The sequence below is a fragment of the Elephas maximus genome, chromosome 16 (genome assembly GCF_024166365.1).
Source record: "Elephas maximus indicus isolate mEleMax1 chromosome 16, mEleMax1 primary haplotype, whole genome shotgun sequence".
NCBI classification, from domain to species: domain Eukaryota; kingdom Metazoa; phylum Chordata; class Mammalia; order Proboscidea; family Elephantidae; genus Elephas; species Elephas maximus.
This window is the reverse complement of record NC_064834.1, coordinates 74620979-74643648: the sequence shown is the minus strand read 5'-3', so window position 1 is coordinate 74643648 and position 22670 is coordinate 74620979. Positions and strand designations below refer to the sequence as shown.

At 46.9% G+C, this 22670-nt stretch overlaps 1 protein-coding gene across 3 annotated transcripts in view; it reads right to left on the bottom strand.

Moving 5' to 3' along the window:
• LHPP (phospholysine phosphohistidine inorganic pyrophosphate phosphatase) overlaps positions 1 to 22670 on the bottom strand; it is a 140283-nt gene that overhangs the window by 86608 nt on the left and 31005 nt on the right. For all 3 annotated transcript variants that reach the window (XM_049854801.1, XM_049854802.1, XM_049854803.1), the window contains exons 3-5: positions 19728 to 19881; positions 14735 to 14798; positions 13546 to 13638 (exon numbers count right to left, since the gene is read on the bottom strand). In XM_049854801.1, coding sequence (XP_049710758.1) covers positions 13546 to 13638; positions 14735 to 14798; positions 19728 to 19881 — 311 coding nt within the window. The remainder of the gene's footprint in view (positions 1 to 13545; positions 13639 to 14734; positions 14799 to 19727; positions 19882 to 22670) is intronic.

Sequence of the window (22670 nt, the reverse complement as noted above, 5' to 3'; positions counted from 1 at the left end):
CTGGTTGACTCACGAGGCTCACCTGGAAGCAGACGGCTGGAGGGATTGCTAAGCAGCTTGACCTCCAGCGGCTGTGAGGGCCGTAGGCTGCGGGTATTAGATTGTACTCAGCCCTTCCCAAGGGGTTGTCCTGACACCACTAGGCCACCTCTAAATAGTTGCAGTGTTCCCTACTTGGGACTCAAATGGCTTAAGCTCTACTGCTTATCTAAAGGTTGGCGGTTCAAACCCACCCAGTTGTGCCACGGAAGAAAGGCCAGTCGATCTGCTTCCATGAAGAGTACGGCCAGTAAGACCCTACGAGCAGCTCTGTTCTGTAACACATGGGGTGAACACGAGCTGGAATCCACTAGACGGCCATGGGTTTGATTTTGATTTCCACTGGTGCCAGAGGCTGCAGGGGCCATCTTACCAGATGACTTCTAATAGACGTAATAGGTCTTCCAACTATTACAAGGAGCCCTGGTGGCACAACAGTTAAGCACTCAGCTGCTAACAGAAAGGTGGGCAGTTTGAATCCACTGGCCACTCCACAGGAGAAAGGCCTGGCAATCTGCTCCTGTAAGCATTACAGCCTAGGAAATCCTCTGGGGCAATTCTACTCTGTCCTATAGGGTCGTTATGAGTGTGAATTGACTCGACAGCACACAACGACAACAACCAATTATTTCATGTCATGCTTGGTGCCTTCCATCCTTCTGGGGAAAATAAACTCACACACACACACAGCAGCAGCAGCAAAGAAATTCTTCCCCTCCCAGGATGTCCTGGGCTAGGACATTTGTTGATGTGGTCCATGGAGATGGAACCAGGGAATCTGGTGCCTTAGAGGAAAAACTTATACAAGGAACATGATTCTACATGATAAACCAATGCGCCAATCCAGTGGAGCCCCAAGAAGGTGCATGTGAGGGTGGAAACCGGGGTGCTAGAGCAGGCGAGGAGGCTGGGGAACGGGGACACTCCGGAGCAGCGGGGGCGTGCAGACGACTGGGGCAGTGATGCCTGTCTGGGCCAGCTTGTGGGCTCCGCATACCAAAACGCACGCAGCACCCTGGGGACTTCACAGATTTACTATCGGTGAAGGGCAATAACCATGCCAGGAGGAGCAATTATTGCCAAATCATTTAGGATTTAAAAAATCATTGGCAAGAAGATAGAGGTCAGGAGGTGCGCTGTCGGGGGAAATAAAAAAACTCTACCTGTCAGGCCCGATTTCACTTCCTTTCTGACTGCAGTGTGGGAAGGGAGACAGGGACACCAGACAGCAATGCTGGGCCCACAGACAGAAGCACTGCAGTAGCCAAGGCAGGTTTTCTGGGTTGGGTTCAAATTGCAGACTCATTCATCCTTCTTAAATACTTGCCCGCCTGCTAGGGTCTCCTCTTCACCATTCTCAGTGCTGGGTAAAGAGCCGTGGTGGTGATGTTTCGGTGTACAAACTTCCAGGGCCAAAGAGCTTCCCCCCAAAAAGCTCATGTTTTCACCCACTGTTTTCATTACCCCGGGACTCTGCCAGGAGAAGCCCTTCTCCCCATCTGAGAGCAGCAAACAGGAGGGATGGCAGGGAGGGAAGAGAGAGCTCAGCCTCTGCCCTTAGCCCAGAGGAGCACACACCCCCCACAGAGGCATGGCGGAGCATCTAACATCAGGGTGAGCCAGACCTCCAGCTTCCAGGCTCCAAAGAAACCCAGGCTTCCCCAGAAACCTGGAGTTGCCTCATTGCTAAGTAATTCCCCCACAGTCTGACACATTCATAAGGAACAATACCAATACGGCAAAACCTGAAGATCACAGTTTTTTAAAAAGTTAGGAAATAATAATGTCGATAAGGATGTGGGGAAATTAGCACTCATAAATTCCCTGGGTGGTGCAAACGGTTTGCGCTCGACTACTTACCTACAAGTTGGCGGTTCAAACCTACCCACCCAGTGGTGCCATGAAAGAAAGGCCTGGCAATCTACTTCTGTAAAAATTAAAGCCAAGAAAACCCTATGCAGCACTTCTACTCTGTAACACATCGGGTCCCCATGAGTCAAAATCAACTCAAAGACAACGGTTTCTTAAAATACATATGCAGCTGGTGGGGAAGGTGAATTGATACAACCTTCCTGAACTCTAAATAAGCAATGTGTATCAAACTCTAACAAGGACTCCACTAGGACTCTAAGTCTGGGTTTTCTAAGGCAATAATCAGAAATGTACAAAAACGGTGTTCAGTTCTTTCTCGGCCTTACAACCATCTTGTTAGAAACCTCCGAACCATGAGAGCCAAGTGGAGTAAGAAGCGAATGCGCAGGCTGAAATGCAGAAGAAGAAAGATGACGCAGAGGTCTACGTAAACGCTAGCCTGTCCACACATGGGAGCCATGGCAGCAGGAATAGGGAATGTCCGAGGCCAGGGATGCTGGTACAAGTTGTTGACTGCGTGCTACTGTGTGGAACTTGTCTCGATGGATCTAGAATTTCTATCGCCACTCAATCACGGTGAACACCTCCAAGGGGCCCACCTTGCTCTTACTAAATCAGACCCTTTTGATCTTTTGCACTGGACCTATGACAGTCTGGACTAGTTCTGTTCTCAGTGTGGCTGAGAGTAACATGTGCACAATAAATCATCTCTTCTGCTGTCTTAGCTGAAGAATCAAAAAAAAAAAGGGTGTTCACTAAGGTAACGTACCAGAAGGAAAGGGACACGTCCACCATCAGGGGAAGGTAAGGAACATACGGTGTCCACATGAAGGAATGTTATGCAGCCATGAAAATTACTTTGTAAAAGAATAAGCATAAAAGAAACGGTTCCCAATAGGCTAAAGAACAGGTTTCGAATAGCAGGTACATGTTTATTCCAATGTTGTATTTAAAAAATGTAGGTACAGGCACAGAAAAACATCAGAAAGGTTAAGGGTGAGACTGTGTTTTCTAGGCTGGTGGAATGATAACACTTCTCATTTTCTTGAACTTCCCTGAATTTTTCCTATCTTCTTTAAATGAACACAAACTGCTTCATAATCAGATAAAAAATACTTACGTGCTCTGAGGAGAAGGAAATAAAAACTACTTAAAAAGGCTTTAGGGGAGAAAGGGTCTCAGGAAAAACTTGTTTAAATGCACCAAAGACCCCCATCAGTCTCAGAGAGGCAGCTGCCAGGACTGAGAACAGAGGAGCTACTGCTCCTGGCCCTCACGGTGCTCAGTGCTGAAGTGCACACTGCATCCCAGCATCTGGGCCTATTCTAGTTAGGAAGTGAGCAGGAGGTCACTGAGTGGACACAGCTGGGGGCGGGGCCTGGGCTAGGTGGGGCGGGGGCCTGAGCAAGGTGGGGGGTGGGGCCTGAGCAAGGTGGGGGTGGGGCCTGAGCAAGGTGGGGGTGGGGCCTGAGCAAGGTGGGGGTGGGGCCTGGGCTAGGGGGTGGGGCCTGGGCTAGGGGGAGCTGTGCCTGGGCTAGGTGGGGCGGGGCCTGGGCTAGGTGGGGCGGGGGCCTGGGCTAGGTGGTGTGAGCTCTCGCCCCTGAGTGGGCTAGGGCCTGAGCTGGGGCGGGGTGGGCCCTGGCCTTGGTGGGGCAGACGATAGCCTGGGTGAGGCAGGGACTGGGCAAGGTGGGGTGGGGCCTAAGCTAGGCAGGGAGGGCCTGGGCTGGGAGAAAGGCTCTGACAGGTGGGAAGGGCTGGCTTGCAATGGAATGTCTTGAGGGGCAAGGAGGCCATGAGGAAATGGGAGCCCTGAAAGCCCCGCCCCCAACCCTGTGGCGTCCTCTCCCTACCCACAGGCGTCCCCACGAGGGCTGCAGCCTGTCCACACTGCCCACATCTAGGACTAATGCCCTCAGATTCAGTAGCAAAGAATGGGACAGAGTTTTTATTGCCAGGCCCCCTCTGAATAACTGTGCAAATATCACTCCCAGTTTTGAGAAGCCCTCCTGGGGGGATGAGCCCGGGAAAATCACACAACTTCTCCTGACTCTCACCATCCAAGGCTTTGTCTATAATTTTATTTTCTACAGTTTATATTCTGCAAACAATATGTATTTGAATACTTTTCAAAACAGATGCTATTGTGCTGCTAAAGATGCCCTTTCAAACTACATCAATGGAACCCAGAAAATTCTGCGATGCCACTGGCCTCCTGGAGAATTGCGAGGTACAGCAAGAAGAGATGGAAGGACATCTGGAAATGGTGGTTTGGATCTGAGTCTTCCAGAGATCGCACCCCACCCCTAGACCCTGTCCCACCTAGGCCAGCCCCCTTCCCCTGCTCCCCCCAATCCTAGTCAGGCCCCGCCCCAGCCAGGCCCCACCCCACCGTGCTGGAGACACATCTGAGTGTTGGTTCACTGACAACCTGTTCACTTCCTAATGGGAAGTGAGCTACACGCCTTATTAGTAGACTAATCTTGGTGTGTCACTGGACGTTTCTGTTCTCTTAATGCTGTGGTTCTCAGCCGGGAGGGATTTTACCCCCCAGGGCCATCTGGCAATGCCTAGAGACACTTTCAGTTGTCACAACTGGGGGGGAGGGGGGGACCACTGGCATTTAGTGTTGAGGCCAGGGATGCTGCTAAGCATCCTGCAAGGCACACAACCGCCCCCACAACACAGAATTATCTAGCCCAAAATGTCGACAGTGCCAAGGTTGAGAAGCCTGCCTTAACCCTAGGAGGAGAATGCAAGTGCCTACACCAGGGGACTGGAGTGAGGATTTCATGAAATAATGCACACGAAGGAACCGGATTTGCCCGGCACACGTGTGCCCAGAGTATGTGAGGTCCTTCTGCTCCGAGCCTCAGGCTGCCCCCCCGTGAAATGGGCCCCCAGCCGCAGGCTTCTCTGCCACTGCTCATTAGCTTTGGCGTTAACTAAGCACTCCGGTTTGAACAGTCGAGATTCCCATTAAACCTGCAAAATCTGTGACCAACGGAACTTCTTATGATTATGGACAACCGCCAAAACCTTCATTCACATCATTTGGGACTTTAGTACAAAGCTATAAAACCACCCACTGATTCAGAAACATTAAACCCTGCGAGAATGAAGTATTTCTAGAAGTAACCTTTAAGGTATGCTTACTCTTTGCCTTATTACTGAATCCTAGAAAGGGCCTGGTTGCCTCTCAGAGGTTTGCATTTCTCGTCTATTAGAGTAATACCAGCAATCTGTTACTTCTCGGCGATGGAGGAAAGGTTAAAATGAAAATTGGATTTGGGGAGTTATATCCATTCCAAGCGCAGCCTAGAAACTCCGCAGCTGCAAGAAGAAAGTTGGGGTCTTGGGAAGAAGCCATCATGAAGGGACAGGAGTGGTGATAACTCTATTGATTACAGCAGCCTGAGAAATCTAACATTCACCGTAGCCTGGCACTTGGCAGCCAGCTAGCTCCTCAGCAGCATTTTTCATTAAAACTAAAGAAGCAGGAACAAAATAATACCTCGTGCATAAGAGGCAGTTCATCTGAAATGGCTTATTCTGAAATATTACTATCAAGCATCTACACATCCTGAGGCTCAAAGGACATTAATGAACGCTGAAGAAAAACGGTGGCAGTCGGGCGCTTAAGAACACCCGGTCGGTACTCAGTTGTTTGCCATGAGGAAAGACAGAAATGACGGCCCAGGGTGAAAAAGAGAATGGTGACGTGGGCAGTAAATAAGGCCCGGCTCTGCCCCACGCTCCCCACCCTAGAGAGAACAATTCCTTCACTCCCCGGGGCCACAGATCGCTCCAGATGTGCTGGGCCGCCTCCGTGGGCAGCAGACAGGAGGAACCGCCAAGAACAACGAACCCCACCCTCCCAGGCCCCGCGGCATGCATCAGCCGGATGAGAGACCCCAGTTAACCAGACCTGGCCCCCTCGCTGAGGCCGCCCCCACGACAAGGGCCTCTGCTCTTCTTTGGGGGCAGGAGTTGGGGGGGCAGTTTCTCGTTTAGAATGTGAGAGATGTGGACTGTGAAAAAAACTGGAAAATGTCAAAAAGAAGGAGAGGATCACCCACGGTCTTGTTGTCGTTAGTTGCCACGGAGTTGACTCCGACCCATGGCCATGCCATACGTGCAGAGTAGGACCGCTCCATAGGGTTTTCCAGGCTGTGAACTTTTGGAAACAGGTCACCAGGCCTGCCTTCTGAGGCGTCTCTGGGTGGATTGGAACCACTAACCTTTTGGCTAGTAGCTGAGCACTTAACTATTTGTGCCCCCCAGGGACTCCTACTTAAGTTTAAAAAAAAAACCCAAACCCGTTGCCATTAAGCCGATTCCGACTCATAGTGACCCTATAGAACAGAATATAGGACAGAAGAGAACTTCCCCATAGGGTTTCCAAAGAGTGGCTGGTGGATTTAAACTGCCAACCTTTTGGTGAGCAGCCGAGCCCTTAACCACTGCACTACCAGGGCTCCATACTAATCATACGGTTTATAAATAACACTAACTTACAGTGCACTACAAGCTGTGAGGAGCCCTGCTGGCGCAGTGGTTAAGAGCTCTTAACCACTAACCATCTAAATATAACCAATGACAATGTCTTCATATTAGGTTCTTTTCTAAGCAGCAGCTTTTTTGGGGGGGGGGGGCGGGTTATTTGAGATGGTTGTCATCATACCGCTTGTATGATTTTAAATATCGCCTTTTTAACTCACCGTTACGGACAGCATCAGCATTCCCCCAACTCTCTAACAAATTATTTTAACGATTTATTCTCTCTTAAATTCATCCTATGAGTAGGATATAAATGTATACACAGTTGCTTATATTTAGAAAACAAAAAGATAAGAGAGCCAATAGTTATAAAAATGGCCGCCTATGAGAAACAGGCGGAGAAAGAATAGCAAGAATGGGGCAGAAGCTAGAATTCCTGCAGTATATCTTGTTTTGTGGATCTGATTTTGGAGCCATATAAATACTTTGCATAATCACAAAACAAATTTAAATGTTGAAAAACCAACTTCCTAACAATTAAACATAAAAAGAATACAAAGTAGATCCAGCAGGTGGCATACTACCCAGAAAGGAAGTTTTCCTAGCAGCTTTAAGACACAGAGATTTGATTATAAATATGCTCTAAGGGAAGAAAAAAAAAAATCTTAAACCGTACCAGTCATCAGTTATAGTAATTATACTCAGTAATCATATTGCTGGGGGTTGTACTGGTGTCACTGATAGACCTGGTGGTTAGCACGTACTCTTTTGTCTGGCTTCTTCCGTGAAGCACAATCTCTTTGTGATTTGAGACTCTTGTGTATATTATTGGCTAAAGCAAATGAGTAATTGTGCTGGTATTCTTAAAAATCAGGATTTTTGACATGGAAGAAAGGAAACACAGGTATAAGATTGATGAGATTAAGTAAAAACCCACAGGCCTGAATCTGAATGAGAAGTTTCAGTATGAACTCATGATGTATTTTATGTTTAAAATTAGATATATTTCCCAGCTCTGTCTAGTAAACAGCCTTAGAAATGATGAACAACTCAGTAGCAATGAGCACCACTAATATTTTCATTATGGCTTCTAAATACTATTTTCCACTAAAAGTAAGCATGGCTCCCTAAAAGGATGGCTAATTCCAAGCGCAGGGCAGGAAATGTACAAGGCAGGTCCGGAATATCCTGTTACACCAGAGAGTAAAAGACACCTTCAAAGGCTGCCAGGGTCACATCAAGAGGACCCAGTCTCATCTAAGGGACTAGACACCAACTAAAAGAGGCTCACTCCCACTGGTCAAAGACAAAATAATTCAAGCAGCCATAAGATAATAACTGCAATGGATTGAAACATCAAATCTGCTTAAATCCATTGATGTATAATGATCTACGTATTTACGGTGGTGCGGTGGTTAAGAGGTATGGCTGCCACCAAAAGGCCAGCAATTTGAATCCACCAGCTGCTCCTGGAAATCTCATTCATCACCTTGAGAGGATGCAAAAGAATAAACTCATTATTTTGAAAACTAATAAAGAGGAAAGTGATGGACATTTATCTGGAATTTCCTATATGAACAGTACCTTAGTGTAATGGATTGAATTGTGTCCCCAAAAATGTGTGTCAGCTTGGTTAGGCCAGGTGTGGCTGTCCTCCATTTTGTGATTTTCCTATGTGCTGTGGATCAAAACTTCTGCCCGTGGGTAAGAGGATTAGGGTGGGATTGTAACACCACCCTTACTCAGGTCTCATCCCTGACCCAATGTAAAAGGAGTTTCCCTGGGGTGTGGCCTGTTCCCCCTTTTAACCCTCAAGAGATGAAAGGGAAGCAAGCAGAGAGTTGGAGACCTCATACCACCTTTGGACCCAGGGTCCCTGTGCCTGAGAAGCTCCCCGACCAGGGGAAGATTGAGGACAAGTACCTTCTTCCAGGGCCAACAAAGAGAGAGAGCCTTTCCCTGGAGCTGAGGCCCTGAATTTGGACTTTTAGCCTACTTTACTATGAGGAAATAAATTTCTCTTTGTTAACGCCATCCCCTAGATGACTAAGACACTCAGGGTAACGGATAAGAGAAGTTGTCCTGTATGAAAGTATTCCAGAGAATAAATGAGGAAGGAATGGCAGAATTCAAATATCACCATTTTGCGACCCTCAGTGAATTAATAGAGTTAGGCACTGATCACTAATAGCTGCTAACAACACAGAAGGAGAGAACAGGATGTTCTGTGCTTCCTGATGTAAGAACACATCACCTACACAAAAAGATCAGACCTGAGGCTGACCAAGCTTCTCGATCTAACTACCAATATCCAGGAAACAGAGTCCAGAGGGGCATGTAAAGGGCATCCCTGAGGTACACAATGAGGTGCATATCCGGGGAATGCTAAGGACAAACAACTCAGTTCCTTCTTCAAAAAGTTGCAAGGGAAAACAAAAGGAAGATGGAGGAAAATCTGTAGATTAAAAGATACTTAAAAATCATACTGACCAATCACAGTGCAAAAACCTTATTTGAATCCTAATTCAAACAAATTGTAAACAACATAGAACATTTATAAGACAATCAGAGAAATGTGAACAATAGCTAGCCATTTGATGATATTAAGGGGTGATTGTTCATTTTATTTAGAGGCGATAATGGCATTGTGACTACGTTTTTTTAGAAAAGAATCCTGCCTGACACAGACTGGAGAAACCCTGAGAGTATGGCCCCTGGACACCCTTTTAGCTCTGTAATGAAGTCACTCCTGAGGTTCACCCTTCAGCCAAAGATTAGACAGGCTAATAAAATAAAACAAGACTAAAGGGGCACACCAGCCCGGAGGCAAGGACTAGAAGGCAGGAGGGACAGGAAAGCTGGTAATAGGCAACCCAAGGTTGAGAAGGGAGAGTGCTGACATGTCGTGGGGTTGTTAACCAATGTCATAAAACAATATGTGTAGTAACTGTTTAATGAGAAGCTAGTTTGTTCTGTAAACCTTCATCTAAAGCACAATAAAATAAAGAATTCTATCTTTTAGAGATAAACAGAAATATTTACAGATGAAGTGATATGATTTCTGCAATCTGATTCAAAATAACCTAGGAGAGAAAAGTGAGGAGGTGGAGATTAAACAAGCAGTGATTAACTGGAAGGGGGTCCCAATGGCCAAATATGGGACAATCTGAGCAACAAAGTAGTGACAGTAAAGGATTATAAATCTAGAATAAAGCAAATATCCATGAGTCCATGTTGATATAAATACATAAGTAAATGGGAGGAACGAGAAAGCTCTTCCTTACAGAAAATTCCAGTTAACAAATATGAAAGGAATGATGGAAACACAAAAGTCATCATGGGGCAAACACCAGAGTAATTCTTGTTTCAGGCAAGAATTACCAATGGAGGCTAAGAGTAGGAGGGGAAAGAAGATATTTACATAGTGTCAATGGCCTCTCCCATAAGATACTTAATTACAAAGGACAAATAGTAATACTATAGCGGGGAAACCTGGCCACTCCACCTCAACCAGCCATCAAAGTTACATCACTGTCCTGAGGTTCACCCTTCAGCCAAAGATGAGACAGGTCCATAAAACAAAACGAGACTGAAGGGGCACACCAGCCCAGGGGCAAGGACTAGAAGGTAAAAGGGGACAGGAAAGCTGGTAATAGGGAACCCAAGGTTGAGAAGGGAGAGTGTTGACATGTTGTGGGGTTGTTAACCAATGTCATAAAACATGTGTACTAACTGTTCAATGAGAAACTAGTTCGTTCCAAACCTTCATCTAAAGTACAATAATAAAAAAAAAGTTATATCACCAATAATGGGACAAAATAACATCCCGTGCCTCCTGACAGGACGCACCTAGAGGTGCACGGAACATTTTTGTGAAATTCCAGGTAAGGAATTAAATCATGTGGAAACATCAGGAAAAAAAAAAAATACTGGCCAGTAGCCCCCAACTATTAACTCTGACTCCTGGTGACCCCATGCGTGTCTGAGCAGGACTGCTCTATGGGGTTGTCAACAGCTGATTTTTTGGAAGTAGAGCCCCAGGCCTTTCTTCCGAGGAGCCTCTGGGTGGACTTGAACTTCCAAACTTTTGGTTAGCAGCTGAGCACTTCATGGCTTGCACCATCACTGACTGGTACTCTTCAAAAAAGACCAAGGATCCCCAAGAGACCTGATGCCCACTTCACGGTCTACATGCTTGAAGGAGACTCCTCAGAGTAAGAGTACCAGCCATACCGGCCCTGCTGTCTGAAGGAGGCTAGGCTGCCCTGACGGCTGTACCGGTGGCTGCGTTGTCCGACTGCGGCCACATGGGTGTAGCGTATCAGGCTGTCCCTCTCCTGAGTGTGTCCCCATGTTGGAATCATGCAAATAAATGCTCACTCCAAAGTAAAAAAAAAAAGAGCAAAGAACTGTCCCAGAGTGACAGACTAAGGGCACATGACCACTGAATACAACGTGTGACCCTAGTCCCAAAAAAAGGATATTAGCCCGATGACAAATGACTTCTGAATAAAGTCTCTAGATTAGTTAATACCACTGTATCAATGTGATTTTCCTGATTTGGGTCATCGCTCTGTAATTATTGTATAAGGTAACATTGGAGGAAGCTTGGCATATGGTAATTCTTTGTACTATTTTTACAGCTGTTTTCTAAGTCTGAAATCACTTTAAGAAGAAAAATCTTAAGTGGTGATTAGCCAATAATTACTGGAGCTCAGTGGTGGGTACCTGGGAATTCACCACATTACTGTCTCAACTTTCATAGATTTTTAAAATATTAACATTATATTTTATTTTTGATGAAAATATACAAAACCCGCTCACATTCCACAGTTTGTAGACACAACGATCAGTGATTGGCTACATTCTTCCCATTGTGTCAACGTCCCGTTATTCCCCTTCTGGTTTCACTCCCACTGACTTACAAGCTCCCTGGCCCTCAAGTTGTGCCTTAGAATAGCTGCTGCCCATTTGGTCTCCTAATTTTTTAAAAGAATGCAATACTCAAGGGTGACAATCTTTACTCTTCGAGCTAAACTGTTGCTTAGTTTAAAGGTGACTTCAGAGAATAAATAGTTCTCCATTCAAGGTTTGAAGAGTAACTCAGGACAATTTCATAGACACTTGAAATTTTCTGTGATAAAGGTTCAAACGAGAAGCTGGAGAGACATGACAACCACGTGCAAGGATGTGGGTCAAACAAATGGACAGTCAAAGACCATTTCTAAGATAATGGAGAAATGTAAGTACGGATTGGGTATTAGGTGATACACTGGAATTACTTGGAAGAAGTACAACCAGAATGCTCATAAGAAGGAAGGATGGTGAGACCTACTCACGTACTTTAGACATGTTATCAGGAGGGATCAGTCCCTGGAAAACGATATCATGCTTGGTAAAATAGAAGGTCAGTGAAAAAGAGGAAGACCCTCAATGAGATGGACTCACACAGTGGCTACAACAATGGGCTCAAGCATAACAAGGATTGTGAGGATGGTGCAGGACCAGGCAGTGTTTTGCTCTGTAGTACGCAGGGTTGCTATGAGTCAGAACTGCCTCAACAGCACCTAACAAAAACAACAACAGGAATTATTGCTAGCTTTGTTAGTTGTTGTAATGCATTGTAGTTATGTCTCAAAATGACGGTATTTTTTGAGAGGCAGACAACAGTATGAAAGGGTACAATCACAAGAAGTCTGGGATCTGCTTTACAGAACAACAAGAGAAAAAAAAAAGAAAGGGATAGATGAAGAAAATGTGGCAAAGTCTTTGTTGAATCTGGGTGATGGGTATATTCATTGTAGCATTTGCCTTATTTTTGTGTATGTTTGAGATTTTTCACAATAAAAAAGACAGTCTGCCCTATGAAAAAAAGCAGTGGAAACCCAAGGTATTCATTCACTCAGCCTTCATTCACTCACATTCTCTAGCAGCCTACTGTGGCACCTGCCGGTGCTCCCCAGGTACTCCCCAGGCCCTGTGTCCTCTGAGAATCTCAGGGGAGATTGGGTGCTGTGACCCCACACTTCCTTGGCCATGGGCCGTCTTTTCTCAACACCTAGTGAGGGCCCAGTGCTCTAGGTCAGCATGCACCCAGGGAAATGCTGGTCCAACCGCAGGGCAGCGCCCCGGTGGTCCTGGGACCCCGGCCTGCCCCGGGATGCTGACACATGGGGGATTCCCCTGGGCCTGTCGGCAATAGAAAGCATTGGGCCATGGACTGGCTATGGAGACTGGTCTGCTCTTTCTTCAACAACACTCTCAGAAAGCTGCCTGCTGAAGGGGGACCAACTGCACCCTCACAGGACAGGAGGCGCTGTGGATGCTAAAATCACAACTGCCCTTTTTTTCTTTTCTAAGATGTATGTTTGGAATGCAGTCTGCCCCCAAAATAGTCATAATGTAAAGGTGGTTTATTTCTTGCGTTTTGTTTTTATCTTGCTGTTATACTGTCTTTCCAATTAAATAGTTTTAATACAGTGATTAAAAAAAAAAAACCAAACCCACTGCTGTTGAGTCCATTCCAACCTAAAAACGACCCTACAGGTCAGAGCAGAACTGTCCTACAGGGCTTCCAAGGAGCAGCTGGTAGATTCAAACTGCCAACCTTTTGATTAGCAGCTGAGCTCTTAATTAACCACTTCGCCACCAGGGCTCCAATACACTGATACCAAAAACCTGTTGCTGTCAAGTCAAGTCGATTCTGACTCATAGTGACCCTATAGGACAGAGCAGAACTGCCCCATAGGGTTTCCGAGGAGCGCCTGGTAGATTCAAACTGTTGACCTTTTGGTTAGCAGCCAAACTCTTAACCACTACATCCCCAGGGATTCCTCAATACACTGATAGGACTTGTCAGTTCTTATGTTTCCCGAGAAGGGGCAAAGAAAGTCACTTAGATAAAGTCAAAGGCTTTTCCATTTCTCACTTTCATACTGGAAATAATGATCAGAAACATTCAGTGGACCTCGTTTCTGTTTTTCATCCCCTTTCCAGCCAAAACAGCTTTCATAAGGGGTCTGGGCAGTGCACGGGCAGACCCATTTCAAGCCCCAAGTCCCCCAGTTGGAGCTCCGGGCTTCCTGGCTGCCAACGGATACCTGCTCATGCCCACTTCTCAAGGTACCGTCATACCTGGTGAGCTTCCACGCCCATCTCCTGCAGGGCCGACTTGAAAAACTCCGGAGAAGGCTTCCCCACCACTTCAGCTTCGATGCCACAGGCATACTGGAACAGAGGAGGACAGGCATGGGTCTAAGACCATGAAGCAGGCACACGCCCAGTCTGCAGTTCAGGCCTCCCTCTGGGTGGGTGAAGGAACCAAACCAAACCCATTGCTGTTGAATCAATGTCGACTCATGGTGACCCCATGCGTTGCAGAGTAGAACTGCTCCATAGGATTTTCTTGGCTGTAATCTTCATAGAAGTAGATCGCCAGGTCTATTCTTCTGCAGCACCAAACGTTAGGTTAGTAGTTAATACCACTCAAGGCCTAGGAGAAAGGAAAGACTGTTCCCAATGTGTGCTCAGGGATGGGATCAGGAACCACGAGGTGTGGGATGGACAATGACATGGGCCTGAGAAGCGCCTCTCGTAGGTAAGAGCTCCACACCGGGCTGCCCAGGACACTCGGAGCGCCCATCACCAGGCATTCAGCCCTCTGCTCACCACCCGACTGCGGCTGGGGGCAAAGCCAAAGGGGCTCCCACACTGACCCCGTGCTCTGGCAACCATCCCAGGCTCTTCCTTCTGCCCTGCCCACCCCCAGCTCTGTCACCGACCCTCTGGGAGGGGTCTGGGTTCCATCATCTGTCAGTCCCCGCCCACAAGGATGTGGCAGTGTGGATGGGAGTGGGCATGAGCCAGGCCTCAGTCAGGGGCCCCAGGTTGGGGCAGCAGATGGGACAGGATGGGAACATGGCAGCAGATGGCTTTGGAAACTGGAGAAGGGAGCTGAAGGGAGTCCAGTGAGGTCACGTCAAGTCTGAGGTGCTATGTCAAGTCTGAGGTGCTATAAGGAGCAGCGTGAGGAACCAGGAGGGGAAGTCGACGAAGATGTGAAGTCCTGAGTCCAGAGAGTAGACAAGGGCAGGAAGTGGCGGGGGGCGGGGGGTTCCCGCCTGTGAGTGGGGGAGGAGGGCAGGGTGAAGCCAAGGTCCAGAGAAGAGGGAGCACCTAGCTCAACGCCCAGAAATGAGGGCCTCCCTTGGAATCCTAAGAGTCCCTCCAGGCATGAAGCATGCTCTCTTCTCCCGAAAGACTGGAAGCACTTAGATGGCCCCAGAAGGTCTGCACAGGCTGGGGACACCCCCAGGGCAGGTACCTCGAGTGCCTTCATGTAGGCACCTACGTCCAGCATCAGGCCAGAGGTCTCTTTGTAGTAGCGTCTAGAAAAGAAAAGGAAGGGACAAAGTTGGAAGGGACGTGCCAAGAGAGACGGCCATGTCTGGTTCTGGTGACTCAGACAGCTGAGTCACAATGAGGGGTCAGTCTAGGCGCCACACTGACAATGGCCTGTGGAGGTCAGTGCACAGAGCCCAGCGAGCGGCCGCCAAGCCCAGGCGAGAGAGCAGAGTGGGCAGCTCAGTCAGAACAGCTGCCCACTGCCAGCCTTGTGGGGACCCCGCCGCAATGATTAACAGGGGCCCGTGGGACAGATGTTTCCAGTTGCTAATACAGAGAAAGACAAGCGTTCTGTGTTCTGGGAAAGGACAGCAGGCCCACAGAGCATGTGGCTCACCCCTAATTGCTAATAATTAACCCCTAATTGCTGCCTGGAGAAGAAAACCCCATTAGTTCCACAGCACCCTGCCACGGCTCCTATTAGCCAGAGGTCAGGGAGGTGCAGCGGTGTGGGCACCAGATGCTTTTACGAGAAGACTGCTTCCTTCTCCCCCACCTCACAGAGGCGGGGCAGGCTTGGTGCTCAGGAGCACGCCTTTCTCAGGATGGCCTTCCTGCTTCTGTGAAGCTGCGCTGACCCAGCGGCTGTGCCCAGCCCCGGCCACCACTCCGCGGTCCACCCCGATGGCAAGCTTCGGGAAACGCTGCAGAGCACAGTTCTGCTCTGACACACACAGGGTGGCCGTGAGTCGGAGCCAACTCGACAGCAACTGGTTTGGTTTTGTATTCACAACACTGGTATCAAGCTTTGTCTAGTTTGTAACCCGCTTCTTATAGTTCACCAAATGATGTATTGTTTCTACACAATAAACAGACAAGGCTAGCCACCGTGTGGACGTGCTGTAACTTTTTAACGCCCCTGCTGATGGACACTTAGGTTGCTTCTGGTTTTCTGCCACAGCAAGGCTGCGATGGACATCTTTGTGCATTTCAAGTGATATCCTCAGGGTCAATCATGTTGTTGTGTTGTTGTTACGTGCCATCGAGTCTGTTCTGACTCATAGCATCCATACGTACAACAGAATGAAACACTGCCGGGTCTTGCGCCATGCTCACAATTGTTATGCTTGAGCCCACTGCTGCAGCCACTGTGTCAGTTCATCTCATTGAGGGTCCTCCTCTTTTCCACTGACCCTGTACTCTGCCAAGCATGATGTCCTTCTCCAGGGACTGATCCCTCCTGATAACATGTCCAAAGTATGTAAGACGCAGTCTCGCCATCCTTGCTTTTGAGAAGCATTCTTGCTGTACTTCTTCCAAGCCAGATTTGTTCGTCCTTTTGCCAGTCCATAGTATATTCAATACTCTTTGCCAACACCACAATTCAAAGGGGTCAATTCTACTTCTGCCTTCCTTATTCATCGTCCAGCTTTCACATGATATGATGCGACTAAAAATACCATGGCTTGGGTCAGGCGCACCTTAGTCTTCAAAGTGACATCTTTGCTTTTCAACACTTTAAAGAGGTCCTTTGCAGCAGATTTACCCAATGCAATGCGTCTTTTGATTTCTTGACTGCTGCTTCCATGGGTGTTGATTGTGGATCCAAAAAATGAAATCCTTGACAACTTCAATCTTCTCCCTGTTTATCACAATGTTGCTTATTGGTCCAGTTGTGACGATTTTTGTTTTCTTTATGAGTTGATTAGAGTGAGCATTTTTGAGGCCCTTGACATACGTTGCCAAGTTGCTTTCGAGAAAGTGGTGTGGACGGATTCTCTCACTAGCAGAAGCAGCACCAGCATTTTAGAATCATGGACTCTTAGAGCTGCATGAACGAGTCCCTTCCCCAGCTCCTCCAGCAAGGCAGCAATTCTAAGGCCATCTCTGAGGAATTGCTGTCTGATGATTGAGTGCTCACTGCCTCTGCCTCCTGAACACGGCCAGCTGTGTGACTAGCCAAGGGAGGGGCTTTTTACCTGGCCACTGGCCATTGCTAAGCACTTTGTATACTGTACTCTGTTTTGCTTAGTTCTAACCACACCCTGTGAGCTGTAGCACTGTCACTGCGGTTTTCCAAGTGGCGTACTAAGGCTCAGGGGAGTGAAGTAACCTGTGGACCTAGCTGGTAAGTGCTGGCTGGGCCAGGAGTGCAGCCTGGCCTGGGCTGAGCCCATGCTCTCACCTCTAGCTTACAGTCTAGAGCAGACATTTGGCGCACACTGGCTCTTACATGTTTTTTTTTTTTTTTTTTTGAGCCCGTGTTTAAAAATTGAGAAAGTTTACATAAAATATTCAGATTCCTGGATACTTTTGAAAAATCAGAAAATCTGACAGTACTAGGCCCCACACTTCTGCACGCACACAGCTTAACTGGAGACACTACTTCCACTAGCTCTAGTTCACCACAGACCCCACCACTCCCTATTGCCCCCCCTTTCTAAGCTTCAGAGTCAGTTACCGTTTATCTCTCACTGCATGTTGTTTTTCTCACAGTAGAGCAATAGTTCTCTGTGGTTATGCCTCTTTCAAAAATGGGCAAATACAGATGTTTGAAGAAAGAAAAAAGATGATAGATTTGTTTTAGTAACTAAAAATATTCTAGTGTGTTTATCATACAAATAAAATGTGTCCCCATGCACAATGGAATGAAACACTGCCCAGTCCTGTCCCATCCCCATGAATGATTCTGTTGTGATCCATAGAGTTTTCAGTAGCTGATTTTTCAGAAGTAGATCGCCAGGCCTTTCTTCCTAGTCTGTCTTAGCCTGGAAGCTCCCCCTGAAACCTGTTCAGCATCAGAGCAACACACAAGGCCTCCACTGACAGGTGGGTGGTGCCTGCACATGAGGTGCACTGGCTAGGAATCGAACCCGGATCTTCTGCACAAAGGTGAGGATTCTACCACTGAACCACCAATGCACGGTCAGCTTAGTAACACTGCAACAAATTCAGTGGTAGGCAAGGGTTTAGTGGGGTCTCCAGCTGACAAGGGTTCTGAGTTAATTTATGTTTGGGATGCTTAAAAATCAGAGAAAGGAACCAGCGGCTCCACAGCTGCAGGGAGAAGCCTCAAGGAGCTGCCGTCCGAGGGGCCACGATGGTGAGGCCACCCTCGACAGAGCAGGGTGCGCCCGAAATGCCGCCGGGAGGCAGGAGCGGCCAGCAGCCAGTGTCCTCCTTCTGGAAGTGGAGTGATTTACATTTGGCATCTGTTTGGACCTGAGAGTGGGAATTGGCTTTGTAATTCCTTCTGTCATGCCGCCATCAGAAAATTAAGCTGTTTACTCTGCCGACTCTGGAAGGTTAATGGCTCTTCTCGGAAAGGTCAAGTGGTCATTTTAAAGGGAGGCTGTGCTGAATAATCGGAAGCGGCAGGAGAATAAAGCATAAAATCATGTCTGACGCTCCTCCCAGGCTCACTCCTGTCGCCCCAGCGTCCGTGGGCTCCTTTCTGCGGCTGGAACACTCAGGGGCCAGCCAGGGCCGCCCAAGCCTTATTATTCCCATAACAAAAGACGAATATACCAAATCGCATGTGTTTCGGGAATAACCAGCGCCTTGATATTAAAAAAAAAAAAATTAACCTGGGCACTTGTACTTCTTTATCTGTAAAAATGTACCAGCTAACAGTTGACCTCTAGACGCCTTTTTATTTTCCTGAATTAGAAATAAAGAAAAATTCTCGGCACTATAAAATCAAGCCCAGATTTAGTTCAGAAAGGAAAATATTAAAACTTCTCATTTTGATTTGTGGAAGTCCGTTTTCTCTTAAGACTCTAAAAATGAGAGCATCAAAGACACAATTTTGATTGTTTTTTTTTTAAGTTGCACGTTCGGATCTTTTTTTCCCTATCCAGGACTAAATTTAAACCTAAGAAAGCCCAGGTTTCTTTCACTTCTGAAAGAAAATGTGGGGGATATAAGACAAGCCAGGCAGAGCTGTGCCTCGGGGATCTCCTCAGGACCGAAAAACCAGTTGCCATCAAGTCACTTCTGACTGACAGCGACCCCACGTGTGTCAGAGTAGAACTGCGCTCCACAGGTATTCAAATGGCTGATTTTTCAGAAGCAGGTCACCCGGCCCTTCTTCCAAGTCACCTCTGGGTGGACTTGAACCTCCAATCTTTCAGTTAGCACCCAAGGCACGTTAACTATTTACACCACCCAAAGACTCTGCTGTGAATACACACATTTGTGATGATCTATTTGCGCAGGAAACCATCTGGAGGGACACACACCACCATGTCAACAGCCATTTTCTTTGTGCACTGGAACTGAAAATCATGGTTGTTTTCTTCCTTTTGCTTACCTGTATTTTTTCATTTTTCTTCAGTGAACATGTGCTATCTTGGCAGTAAGAAAAGATCTTCAGAAAAATAACCAACACTTTATTTAAAGAAAGAGATGGTGTGGGCAGGTACAAAGGCTCAGACAAAAACGTGGGTCACAAAATCACCGACTTAACAGAGCCCACGCTCTACAGCCAGACACTCTGGGGTGCCCAGACCTGGGATCCCATACACCCCCAGGCCTAGCTCCCACGGCTCAGGTGTCCTCTGGGACAATCCTTCAGTAGCTCGTGCTACAAATACCTTCATTAAAAAACAAAAACCCTCAAAGGCTAAGCAATGACCTTCTCACCAAGAGCAAATGCACCTTCCCCTTCCTAGCTCTGAACTTAAGACAAGCACCACCTGGCCTCTGGGGTCTCCCAGGGGTCTCTGTCTGCAAAGATGCCCCCAGGCCCTCCTAGCCTAGGACCCGAATGGAAGCTTGACCAACCAGCATCTGAGGACAGGGTATTCTAATTTCCTAAAATATTATGAAAAGAAAGGAGGACAGGAGGAAAAGAAAGGCACATTGTGCCCACTTCTGCCTCCTCCTCCTCCTCCTCTACTTGATTCTGTAGGTCAGAGAACCACCAAGTGTCCCCAGGTAGCCCCAAATGGCTGTCTCTGGCCCTGACTTACCCTTTCCCCAGGGATATGAGCACAGGATTTTCCAGCTCCATCAGCACCTGAAAAGCTTTATTCATGTTCTGATACGAAAACTCTTCTGCTGCATCCGCAATTACAACACAGTTTGGGTTGGAAGTGTCAATCTGATCAAATTCCGAGCGGACCCCTGGAGAGAGAGAGAGCAATCAAGTCCCAGGGTGACTCGGCTTACCTGTCTCTCACGTCCACCAGGCCTGGCTCAGCTCACGGCCCCTTCTCAGGTGCCTCGCCTCTTTCCTACCTTCCCAGCCACAACGGAGATGGGCAAGGGAGGGGTGTTGTTTCCATTTTACAGATGAGGGAACTCTGGCTCCTCACAGTCAGCAGGTTTGTCAGGAGAGAGAGGGACCCACCCCGTGACACCCACCCCAACACTGCCGCTAGCACTGGGGTTCCCTGAGTAACAGCACAAGAGAAAGGCTACAGCTTTGCAGCTAAGAAGTTTGCCTGGAGGCAGGATGCAGGTTCTGAGCTGTAGAAAGAAAGGAGGCTGCTTGCAACCTGAGAGAGTTGTACACTGGCCCCAATAATAAGATCCAGCGGCACATTTCAGCCACACCCTGCTGAAAACAGGGACAGAAGAAAACACGTACACACACACATACATCCTGCGAACAAGGAGCAGAATCCCAGCCCCCACAGGCCAGGCCAGCTCACCTGCCCCTTTAGGGAAGTCCCTTCCTCCTCCTTCTCCGCCCTCCCCTTTAAATTAAAGTAGGGGCAGTTGCAAGGACGGAGAGAGTCTTCAGTTCTTAGGAAGAAACACGCTCTCATCTCTCTTGGTATCAGACATTGACCTTTCAGGATTAAAAATGCTGAAGTGACCACAGTGAAACACCACTTCACATGCACCGACATGGCTAGACTGAAAATGACGGACAGCTCCACGTGCTGACAGGGAAGCAGAGCAGCCACAACCGCAGGCGGCAGTGTAAAATGGTGCAGCCGTTCTACAAAAGGGCCTGGTAGTTTCTTATAAAGCTGACCATACATCTGCCCTGTGACTCGGCAATTCCACTACTAGGTCTGTACCCAAAAGAACTGTACAGGAATGTTTATAGCAGAGCCACTGAGAATAATCCAAACCTGAAACCAACCCAGGTGTCGTCGACAGGAGAATGGATGAATAAATTGTGTATATTCAGTCAATGGAAAACTACTCAGCAATAAGAAAGGAACAAACTACCAATACAGGCAAAAGCACCAGTAAGTCTCAAATCATTACACCAAAGACTGAACACCACTCTAGAGCGGGTAAAACTTATCGGTAAAAGAAAAAAATTAAAACAGTTGTTGCCTCTAAGGGGGTGGGGACAGAGGCTGCCTGGAAAGGACGTGAGGGAACTTTTGGGGTGATAGTAAAGTTCTCCATCTTCATATGGGCTTGGGTCACACCAAAAACAAAAAAACAAAAACAGCTGCCATTGAATCTATTCCAACTCATGGCGACCTCCTCGTGCTGTCATCTGTCTGGTATCAGATGTTGACCTGTGTGTCAGGGTAGAATTGTGCTCCCTAGGGTTTTCAATGGCTGATTTTTCAGAAGTAGATCACCAGGCCTTTCTTCCAAGGCACCTCTGGGTGGGTTCAAACTGCCAGTCTTTCAATTAGTAGTCGAGTGCCTTTGTACCACAAGTGCAGGCATTTGTCAAAACTCAGTGGAAGGACAAACTATACAACTACAGTAATCAAGACAGCCTGGTACTGGTATAGAAACAGACACACGGACCCACAGAATAGAATGGAGAGTCCAGAAATACACTCACACATCTATGGTCAACTGATTTTTGAAAAGGGTGCTAAGTCCATTCGATGGGGAAAGAAGAGTCTCTTCAATAAATGGCGCTGGGAAAATTGGCTTTCCACACGCAGAAATATGAAACAGGATCCATGCCTCACACCATACACAAAAATAAATTCAAAATGGATTAAGGACCTAAATGTGCAAACTAAAATCATAGAAGTCTTAGAAGAACAAGCAGGGGCAATGCTATCAGGCTTAGCTTTCCACAATGGATTATCTAATAATAAAAGCACAAAGAGCAAAAGACAAAATAAATAAATGGGATCTCATAAAAATTAAAAACCTTTGTTCATCAAAAGACTTTATCAAAAAAGTGAAAAGACAAGCTACTGACTAGGAAAATATCTTTGGAAACCACAAATCCAACCAGAATCTAATAACCAAAATATATATAAAACTTCGACAACTTAACAATAAAAAGACAAATAACCCAATCATAAGATAGGCAAAGGACTTGAATAGACATTTCATCAAAGAGGACATCCAAATGGACACCAAACACATGAAAGGATGTTCAGTGTCATTAGCCATCAGAGAGATGCAAATCAAAATCACAGTGAGATACCATTTCACTCCCACTAGGATACCAAATCAAAATGTACTGCCGTTGAGTCGATTCCGACTCATAGTGACCCTATACTAGGATAGCTAAGATAAAAAAAAAAAAAAAGAAAAGAACAAGTGTTGGAGAGGATGTAGGGAAACCGGAACCCTTATCCATTACTGCTGGGAAGGCAAAATGGTACAGCCATTGTGGAAAACAGTGTGGCGGCTTCTCCAGAAACTAAAACTAGAACTACCATACGACCCAGCAATTTTACTTCTCGGTATATACCAAAAGACTTGAAAACAGAGACTCAAAGAGACTTGTACACCAATGTTCATTGCAGCACTATTCACAATAGCCAAAAGGTGGAAACAACCTAACGTCCACCACTAGATGAATGGACAAACAAAATGTGGTACATACATGCAATGAATACTACTCAGGCAGCAGGAGAAATGAAGTCTCGATAACATACTACAATAGATATCATGCTGAGTGAAATAAGCCAATCACAAAAGCACAAGTATTGTAGGACCTCACTTATATAAAAAAGACAACAAAAGTA